This window comes from Curcuma longa, chromosome 6 (genome assembly GCF_044706935.1).
Source record: "Curcuma longa cultivar G26 ecotype Majalengka, Jawa Barat chromosome 6, ITB_CL_G26_1.1, whole genome shotgun sequence".
Classification (NCBI taxonomy): domain Eukaryota; kingdom Viridiplantae; phylum Streptophyta; class Magnoliopsida; order Zingiberales; family Zingiberaceae; genus Curcuma; species Curcuma longa.
The window spans coordinates 2735304-2745324 of NC_133866.1; the positions used below are offsets into that span (position 1 = coordinate 2735304).

General features: G+C 43.6%; 2 protein-coding genes and 1 pseudogene across 2 annotated transcripts in view; 1 reads left to right on the forward strand and 2 right to left on the reverse strand.

Moving 5' to 3' along the window:
- Window positions 1–2845, forward strand: part of LOC141831115 (uncharacterized) — a 5410-nt gene extending 2565 nt beyond the window's left edge. Inside the window, exons 2-4 of the mRNA XM_074718542.1 lie at window positions 99–379; window positions 798–864; window positions 2634–2845. Of these exons, the coding sequence (XP_074574643.1) occupies window positions 99–379; window positions 798–864; window positions 2634–2845 (560 nt within the window). The remainder of the gene's footprint in view (window positions 1–98; window positions 380–797; window positions 865–2633) is intronic.
- LOC141830807 (large ribosomal subunit protein uL23) overlaps window positions 1–9544 on the reverse strand; it is a 43621-nt gene extending 34077 nt beyond the window's left edge. Inside the window, exon 1 of the mRNA XM_074718234.1 lies at window positions 9535–9544. The gene's annotated coding sequence lies outside the window, so the exon portion shown is untranslated. The remainder of the gene's footprint in view (window positions 1–9534) is intronic.
- LOC141831116 (E3 ubiquitin-protein ligase ATL31-like) lies at window positions 3446–4675 on the reverse strand (annotated as a pseudogene).
- Window positions 9545–10021: the final 477 nt, after the last annotated feature.

Sequence of the window (10021 nt, forward strand, 5' to 3'; positions counted from 1 at the left end):
GACCGGCGCCAGCAGCTTTTGAGTTGCAGCTGGAAATTCCTCTCCCATTCTTGCTCTGATGATTGGATGAAGACCGATTTGCGTTCCGCATTCTTCAGAGAACCCCTCTTGTAGCCCAGGAAGCAGCACCGCCCGACACCCGCCGGAACAGAGGAAATCTGCGAAAGAACAGAGGAAAAATGCGATGCCGGAGAAACCCTCGCCGGCGTCCCTTCCAGCTGCCGATTGCTGTCTGGTTGATCAATCTAAGCTTCCTCAAGAGTCCAGGAATTTGAAAAAAGTGGAATGGAGGTGGCTGGGGCTTGCCGGATGCGAAGAAGAAGAAGCGGGGAAGACGAAAAACACGAAGGAATCGCGGATGAACAGTGGCGCAGCCACTGTTCACTTCTCAAAATTCGGCTTATATACCCGGTCGATTAATTGAAGGATCTGGGCCGTCCGTTTTTGATCTGATGATCAGAACTTGATCTGGAGCTTTAGGGCAGTCTAGGGTTCTTGAAAAATTCTGAAATTTTAATCGGGCTTGATCTAGTTCATGTCCTTCATGTTGGCTTGATCAATTTGACAAATTTGACTTGATTTGACTCGGTTGAGCTCGAGTCGGATCCGATTTAGCCCTAAAATCAATAAAAATCCATTTAATGCCAAAAAATCACCATTAAATCACAAAAATTATATCAAACCTCAAATTATGCAATATGGGACAAATATGGTTAAATCGATTCAATAAATGATCATTTTCATGTAAAAGCCCAAGAATAAATCGATTTAAAATTAATAAAATCCCAATTCATCAGAACGCGAACGAGATCGGAGGGAAATCGGAGCACGAGAACACGCGGGAGTTAGGGTTCGACGCGGCAAGTAAGAAAGACGACGAAACGCCGGGGGTTTAGTCGAACGGTCGAACAATCATGACCATTGATAAATAAACCGAAGCAATCGGCAAAACGAAAGGTCGCCAAGCTGAACCACTAGGCGCCGAAATCAACGAAGAAAATTAAACGAACGCAAAAATCGTAACTGATCGGAATGGAACTCGGGTTCAGTCAGTCGAACTATGTCTCCTTCGACTAAACTAGAAATCCGGATGGAATGACGTGGACAAACACGTACGATAAATGGGTCCCTCAGAGGACACGTGGTAAGGACGTGGCGCCCAATAAGAAGAACCCGATCCTTTTAGGAGGAGAAGAGGGCGGGTTAAACTCAGGTCCTAGGCAAAGGAGTCACCTCCCCAGTATCACGGCCGAGAAGTCCTGCTAACTGCCCCAACCTGCTCGCATGAGAAGAACTACCCTTGGCCCACCTAGCCTCGAGGTCGGCACATACCTCAGTACCTCATATGAGCCCCCCACAGCTGGGGTTAACGTCCTACGCATACTCTACGAACCGACCTCATTGTCAGGTCACAATTTCTGCTCACCACGACCCTCGAGCCCAGGCCCTTTGCAACGAGCGGCGGACCACCCCATCAAAAGATCAATACATAACCTAAGTCCGTAACTGAGCTCGGCGCACCTAGCCGAACTCCGCATAGCTTGGTCGCATAATCCGACCTCACTAATGGATCGTATATCTTCACTATCAGCACTCGTCAAACCCAAGTATGCACAAAACTCCCTAGCCCACCTACCTGCCAAGTCAGAACTAGGATCATTACACCAGCCGAGCTCCTTCAGACCTCGGTATCCTGCAACTCTCATGGAAGTAAACTACATCCAAAAGCCGACCTCATGATTTGGTCTCGACATCACAGGCCGACCTCATGGCCTGGTCGCCGCATCATATGCCTACCTTAGGATAGGGATCCCGTACTGATTCCTTCAGTAACGAAGCAGGTAACAAGCTTGGGACGGACCGAGCACACCTCACCAGTGCGGCTGAGAATACCTTGCATCCACGCATCTCAACCGCACATATCGGCCACTCTTGACGCAGAGATGATACCAACGGATCGATGTGCCTCTTTCTTCCTGTGACTTATCCACAAGAAGCGATGTGTACACCAAGTCTCTTTACTTGGCCCTGCCTGATCACATCCCTTCAGAAAGGATAAGCCGCCTGGATAAACAGTCCGATCTGCGGAATCTGTCACACGCGTGACCCAGTAATTCCGCCCTCTCCTCCAATGACAGGCGCACAGATCCGAAGGTATCGCTCCCTCCTGCCCTATATAAACCCCTCAGGTATGACATTCCGCCCATCTTGAATCCTCCGGAGATACTTGCATTTCTCTCAGTCTGACTTGAGCGTCGGAGTGGCCACGCTGGGATCCCCCGACGCCCAGCTAATCCGTACGTTCAGTGCTCCTCTTTCAGGTCCTCCCTCCTCTGTTGTGGAAATATCGGGTGACGCGGCCTCCCCCCTGTCCGGTGATTCAGCTGTCGTCGGCAAGGAGCCGGAACAATGATGTAGGTATCTAAGATCGAACAGTGATATCATGGTTGAGTAGCAGAGCAAGTTCAGCTAGACCTGAGTTAGAGAGGTCAAGTGACCAAGTTGGCGGGTGACAGAGCTAACGGAGTTTGGTCAGCCCGAATCAAAGAGGTTGGATGCTTGGTTTTAACCTTCATCTCTGCTTAACTTTTGACTCACTCACTTTACCTCTAATTTAACCCTGCCACATGTAGGTTTCTCTATCCACCATATCAGTGGAGAAAAGAATCCCTCGGAAAGAAAAGGCAAAATGGAAGAGAAACTCGAGAAGGAAGAGAAGTTCATGCGGGGGCACCCCCCAAGTTCATGCGGGAGCGTCCGCCACCCCCGCCAGCGCTCGCGAGCGACCGTGAGGCTTGCCTGCAGTAGCTGTGCGGGGATGCCTATTCGCAAGCGACCGTACTAGGCTGGTTGCGCAGGGGCGAGCGGAAATGACGCGATGAGAAGGAATGGCATTCTGTTCGATTTTGGACTGACAAAAATTTGTTAATAAATCAAAATGCAGATTCATGAATCCATCCGTCCATTATTTCATATCAAATAAACGACGGAAAGTCTATCCTTCTTGGCAAAATAAACAATCAAAAATTTTCCACATGGAAAACTTTCCTTAATTTTTGAATCTATATTCCCAGGTAAACTGAGCATGAGGCTTTAAAATTTATATGGGCTTAAGTGGATGTTAACTTCAACTAAGTTTTATCTGCTCATGATTACACAAAAAATAGACCCTAAGAAATCTGATAGTTAATTCGTTTATTTAACATATCATTCATAGTCCACATTCATTTCCTCAAATTAATTCCGGGAAAATTTTCCATTAGCAGGCTTCTCTGCTGCCGCCGTGGCCGTCGCCGTCGCCGTAGAACAGCAACTCCAAGTCATGTGGAACTTGCTCATCTTTTCAAAATTGTAGATATTACTTAATTATTGGGTTATAAGAAGAAACAGACAAGAGAATACGCAGCCTATATACTGTCTCGGTTACGTTCAAGTGGCCGCTAGCTCACAGCGGTGGACGGCGCTGGTAGCCATGCACCTCGCCCTCAGCGCCGGCAGCACCACCAGGGCTCATGCTGCCGAACCTCATTCTTGATGACTCTTCTCCCTCCGCCTCCGCCTCCGCTTTCTTCGCTGACGCGTCACCATCGCCTCTCTTCCACGGCACGGAAAGCGTGGTTCTGAATAAGGACTGCCACCGATCCGATTTCCCCAAGATCCAACTTCGTAACCCACGGCTGCTCCCCTCCCCTCCCGTGCCGCAGCGGTAACCCGCCCGCGAGCTCCCCTCATCGGTCACTGGGAAAGCGACGGAACTGGTCGACCGATGGAACTTCCGAGCAGCGAAGATCTCCCGACGTATGTGCTCCGGCAACCGCAGCGTGTAGCGGTCGCCGACCGCCTCCGGATCGAGCTTTGCCAACGAGTGTCCCGTCGTGTGGGATCGCGAGAGCTTCGAAGGCCGCCGTCCCCGCCTAGACCGTGCCTCCCGCCTCTCTTTCCCGATCCGGGTCAATTCGGTCGCATCGTCTTCCTCTGGGGCCCGATCTCGGTCGACGACGAGAATCACAGTATCCGGAGGCAATTCTGGAATTGGAGGCGAAGGGGATGAAGCAGGGGGGATCGGCGATTCGAGAGCGGCAGCGGTGGCCAGGTCGGAGCGGCAGACGGGGCACGTCACGTGGGCTGCGAACCAGGCGTCGATGCAGTCCGGATGGAAGACGTGGCAGCATCCTGGGAGCATTCGGAGGTCCTCGTCGTCCTCAAATTCCATGAGGCAAACCGCGCACTCGAGATCGCCATGTCCCAACTTGAGCGCCTTCGCCTCGGTGTACGGCATCGTCGGGAAAGACTTGAGAATGTCTAGACTCAAGCCCACCGCCGATCCGGGCCGGAGTTCGTCACGTTGATCGGCGGCACTCGCGGCGGCTCCGCCAGCGCACTGGCGAACGTAGAAGGCGAAGTAAGTGAAGAAGAAGAAGGCGGTGATGAGGCCGAAAATGACAGTGACCGTGGAGGGACTGAACCTGTTAGGGTTTGTGCGGCCAGAATATTTAGGGCACTGGTCTGCAGGCGGCTGGGCGCCGCACCGGGGGTAGACGAAGATTAGGCAAAGAATGGCCATGGTGTGGCAGCCAACAGCGATCTGCCGGCGATGGAGCATCATGGCTGATGCAGTAGATCGGGAGGGAGGGAGGGAGGCGGATGGCTACGCTTCGGCGTGTTTATGGTTCATGCGGTGAAGTGATTATATGCGGATGAATGGGAGTGCGTGATATAGACGCGCCGGCCTGTAACTCTTTGCCAGTAATTGCCTACCTTTAGTAATTCTCACCGTCAATAATAACTATCTTAGCAAACTTATCTACGGTTCAGATTATTCTACGTATAAATAGATCAACTATGATATATAACTAGCATGAGGCATTCGTTCCAAAACTGATCATATCCTCTTTAAAAAAGGAAGGAAATGATCAAACTTTAATTTTTAATTGGAACTAATTAACTCTGTCAATTGATTTTTTTTTCTTACCGTCGTATTTTCTAAACAATTTAATTTAGGTAAGTATTTTATCAGAATATGTAGTTTGATATAATCCTTTAATGAATTTATTCAAAAGAATCATTCAAATTTTATCTTTAATTTTATAAGTTTTTTTTAGACTTTTCTCTTATGTTTTAGATAAGTTTTCTGTTAGATAAATTATTAGACTTTTTCTCTTGAAAAAACATCTTTGTGTGCCTATTTAAAGAGATGATGTAATCCTTGAAGATAAGTAAATTATTTTGATTAATCAATTCTATTGATTATTAGAGGTCGATCCCCTCAAAGTGATCATCTATCTCCATTCTTATTTTTTTTTTCAATTTTTCATCAGATAGGACATGGGTTCCTATCAACTTGGTATCAAAGCGAGGTTCTTCTCCATCGTCATCATCGCATAGCCTCGAACATCAATTTCTTCCACATCTTAAGAACTAACCCGCCCACTAATTAACAAGCGCAGTCTTAACCCGACTTCAAGAGAAGAAGATCCACTTTGACATGATGATTGGAGGAGCTCAACCAGACAACAAATGAGTTATAGAATTTGAAGCCAAACACGAGACGTGGATGGATAAATTAGAAAAAATTGTGGCATCCTTGGTCACAATAGTACAAGAATTGAAGAATCATTTAGATGAGGACTCCAACTCAAGCAACCCAGTCAAAAGGGGGACAAATCAACAATATCAACAACAACAATACAACCGCAAAGCTAACTCATATGAAGATTGAGAGCACAACCTTCCACGTATGAAAGTGGAATTTCTCCGTTGGGATAACGATGATCCAATTGGATGGATTTCAAGGGCTGAAAATTTTTTTGCTTCCACAACACCTCAAATTATGCAAAGGTAGAACTAGCATCTATAAATCTTGAAGGCGACGTCATCCAATGGTATGACTGGCTTGAGGCATGCCATGGACCTCCAACATGGAAGAATTTTAAAGAACTCCTCAATCATTTTGGTCCCTTCGAGTATGAGAATATTGATGGAGAGTTGGCCAAAATTCGCCAGACTACAACCGTATTGGAGTACCAAGGACGATTCGAGCGACTCTCTAATTGAACTCATGATTGGTCGAAAAGCAATTAGTAGGCACTTTTATCGAAGGACTTCGTCCGGACATACGACGAGAAGTGAAAATGAATCAATCCTGCACCATGAAGACAACCTTATCCTTTGCACGACTACAAGAAGAAAAGATAAATGAGGAAAGAAGAAGAAATAACAAGGTAATTCGTAAAAACACACATCGATTCTCAACAACTCGCAAACTAACAAAAGAAGAGATCAAAGAATGAATGACAAAAGAACTTTGTTGGCATTGTGATAAAAAAATGGCATCGTGGTCATCAATGTAAGCAAAGGAGGCTATTGATGATTGAACCAATAGAGAACTCTGAGGAACAAGATAATCAAGGTGAAATACAAGAAGACATCAACAAAGTACAAGATGACTCTATACTATATCAGTTCATGTCTTAGAAGGACTTCAAACTCTGCAAACGATGAAGATAAAAGAATTCATTAAAATGCAATTGATGATGATACTTATAGATTCACGAAGCACAAATAATTTTCTAGAATCAACTTTTGCAAGGAGGCTTAAACAGAAAGTAGAGCAAGCATCTACATTTGAAGTTAAGGTGACAGATAGAAGATCACTTACAAGTCCAAGAAGGTGTGATAATGTTAAAATTTTCTTGCCTAATTTTTTTTCCGTCGCTATTTTAAAGACCGAAACAAATTTCATCGCTAAGTAGTGACGGAAAATAAATTTCGTGACTACTTTAGCGACGGAAATAAAATTCTGTCTTTATTCTGTCTCTACGTAGCGACGGAAAATAAATTTCGTTGCTACATTAAAGACGGAAAATTACTTCGTCGCTATTCCGTCACTAATATCGCAATGGAAAAATATTAATGATGGAATTAATATTCCGTTCCTAATGTAGCGATGGAAAAAATTTTCCATTGCTAAATGCACCTTTAACGAGGAGATAATTAATTCTGTCGCTAACGTAGCGACGGAATATTAAGTCCGTCATTAATTCATATTATTTTTATAGTATTTCTGATTTAACTCCTTATAGATCTTCTGATTTAACTCCTTACATATAGATGATCATGGAGCCGATCGTGTGAAGTCGGTGAGATGACGGATTTCTTTTTTTTTTTTGAAAAAGAGAAAGAAAAAAATAAAAGAAAATCCAAACCTTGATCGCGATCCAGCCATCGAGACACATTCTCAATCACATTTTATTTAGTTTTGCATGCTAGTGCTCAAAATTATAACAAAAAATTTGAGCCATATTTACTGGGTGATGCCCCTTAAATAAATGCTATAATTCTTGAAAGTGGCCCAATGGTGTAACAGTAGGATAAAATAAATCCACAGCTACGGTCGCCGTATGCGCTTTCTGATTTACCCTGATAGTCGGTGGGAAAGTGTTCCCCAATCAAAGGATGGGTGGAGACCGCCGTATGTGCTTCCCGATTTACTCTGATGGTCAGTCTAGGACCGGACCGATCACTCACAGGGATTGACCATGAAATTAACTGGGATTTATTATTTTATAATTCTTGAAAGTGTCTTTTGATACCACAAAAATTGATGGTGATGATGATGCTGATGTGAGGTTTTTTATTTGTGGAGCACCTTGCACATTGGTATGCTGGTAACTTACCTTTTGCAGAGTGTCTGTTGCCTGTTCAACTATTTATATGACCGTACTGTTTTTTGCGAAACATGCCCGTTGGGTTCTTTGGAAGATGGACTTAACGCCCTGTTAAACAGTGAAGTAAGCAACATGAATTTTGCATAGTGTCTCGTGGCATTTCAGACTCGGATTATTTTTTAAGCACTCGGCCTTCGTCTCATGGTATCCCACTCAAACTCAGATAATTTCCTGAGCACTCGGTCTTTGTCCTACTACATCTCACTCAGACTCCGGTCATTTCCTAAGCATTCGGTTTCACTCCTAATATGTCAATCTCTGCTCCCGAGCACTTGACCTCAACTTCTAATAACTCGTACACCTGGCCAATGACCCGACAACCTTCGACAACTTACGTACACCAATCGCCTCAATAGTGTTAGAGATATGGTCCAAGGTTGTTGCCTCCGGTGTCCTAACCGCCTATTAGGCGGATAGCTAGTAGGCACGTGACATCCTACTTAGAGATTCCGTTTGACCATGTTGGCATACGGTTCAATGGCTATCACCTCCAGTGCCTTAACCACCTCTCAGGTCCGAAGGTAAAAGGAGAGAGAGAGCTCGAGTGGACGAAAAAGGACACCATCAGTTGTCCTTTATGCATAAGACGAGATAGATAGAAATAATAGAGAATGTGAGAATAGGGGGAGTTTGTGACCTCCCCTTAAAGGGAACACACTAGAAATCCCTATCCCTAAAAAGGGTGTTTTGATACCAAGTGGAATTTTGGGGATAGGAATACTAAATCAACTTGGCCCACAATATTTATACTATCAACAATGAGAATTTAGTACCCATGTGGGACTAAACCCACTTGGCCCACAATATCTATACTATTAACAATGAGATTTTTTTTAAAAAAAATTATTTCTATTTGTCTATTTTTCTTTCTCTCTCTCTATGTCAAATGGGATAATCCCCTTTAAGATTTGCAATTTTAGTAAACCTATTTCTGATTTTTAGCTTATCAGTAAATCTTCCATCCAACGGAATTTTAATTTCTCTCAATCTCAGTTCACATTTGCTTGATATCATGTCATTCTAAAGGATAAAGTTCAATCCCAATAATATTCCTTATTACTGAACTCTTTAGCAAATTGGAATGAACCGGGTATGGTCTTACTTTAACCTCTGCATCAGTTAGCATCAAAGTTGCATCGACTTGGGTCCATCTTTAGGGATTTGACTTCTGATCTGCAAATTTCTCACTCATCTTTTCATCAAAGTTACATAATTTTTTTTCTTGAATCCCATTCGCCTAGTTGTCAATTGCATCCCTTTTGTCAATTCCTGTTTATTATTAAATATTTATTTAGATCAATGCACTAGATATGACTATTACGCTGCCATAATTCAAAGAGTTCCCTTTAAGCAAATTCCTGTTCATTGGATGTCCATCATGCATTAGATTTTATACGTACTAGATCTTGCCAATCATGGAAGGCGCCCCGTTTCATGGTCTGACATTCAGTGCTTGAATTTCCTTGAAACTCTTCCAGGTAAAATAAAGGTCATGACAAATTCTGTGCAAAAGGTGGAATCCATCACCTTAACGGTCCCATACGGTCGGTTTCACGACCATCTGTGAGGAGGTAAATCGAGAAACTATAATTGATCACGACGCATACAGGAGGATATTACCTGGCAAATTCTGGAATCATGCATGAGTGGGCTTTGGTGGGAGACTGAGTCAAATTTTCAATATATATATTTTTATATCAGGTATGTTTTTGGGATTTGATTAGTTTTAGAATGGACTATACATTTCGTCCATCAAATAAATCTAACAAATCTAACAAATGAGATGATTTTTGACTTCACGTCCTAGTATCACCGAGAGTTCGAATGTCATAGATGTGTCCTACGTCAATTGAACTCTCATTTGAATAGAATATCCTATACTTCTTACTGTCATATTGTACGTCTAGATGGCTTGTGTAGAGTTATTTTATATTTCAAGCAACCAAGCTTGGTTGACAGATTATGACTTGTTTGATATTGTGGCATATATGATTTACATGGCACATAGGTGCCATTGTCCTAAATTGATAAATGATGTCAAGCCAAGTAGACATAGAACTAAACTGCATCAAATTGATTGTAGGTCATGAATTTTACGTATAGCTCAAAATCATGTCAAGCCAAGGACATGATTTGTATTGATCAGAACAATTTGACATCTCTACCATCAGGGCCAGACCTTTTATGCCGCCAAAGAGGCAACCGCCTCAGGTCCAGTCTAGGAAGGGTCCAAATTTTTTTTCTAATAATTAAAAAATAGCGAGTTTAATTTTAATTTTGATAAGAATATTTAT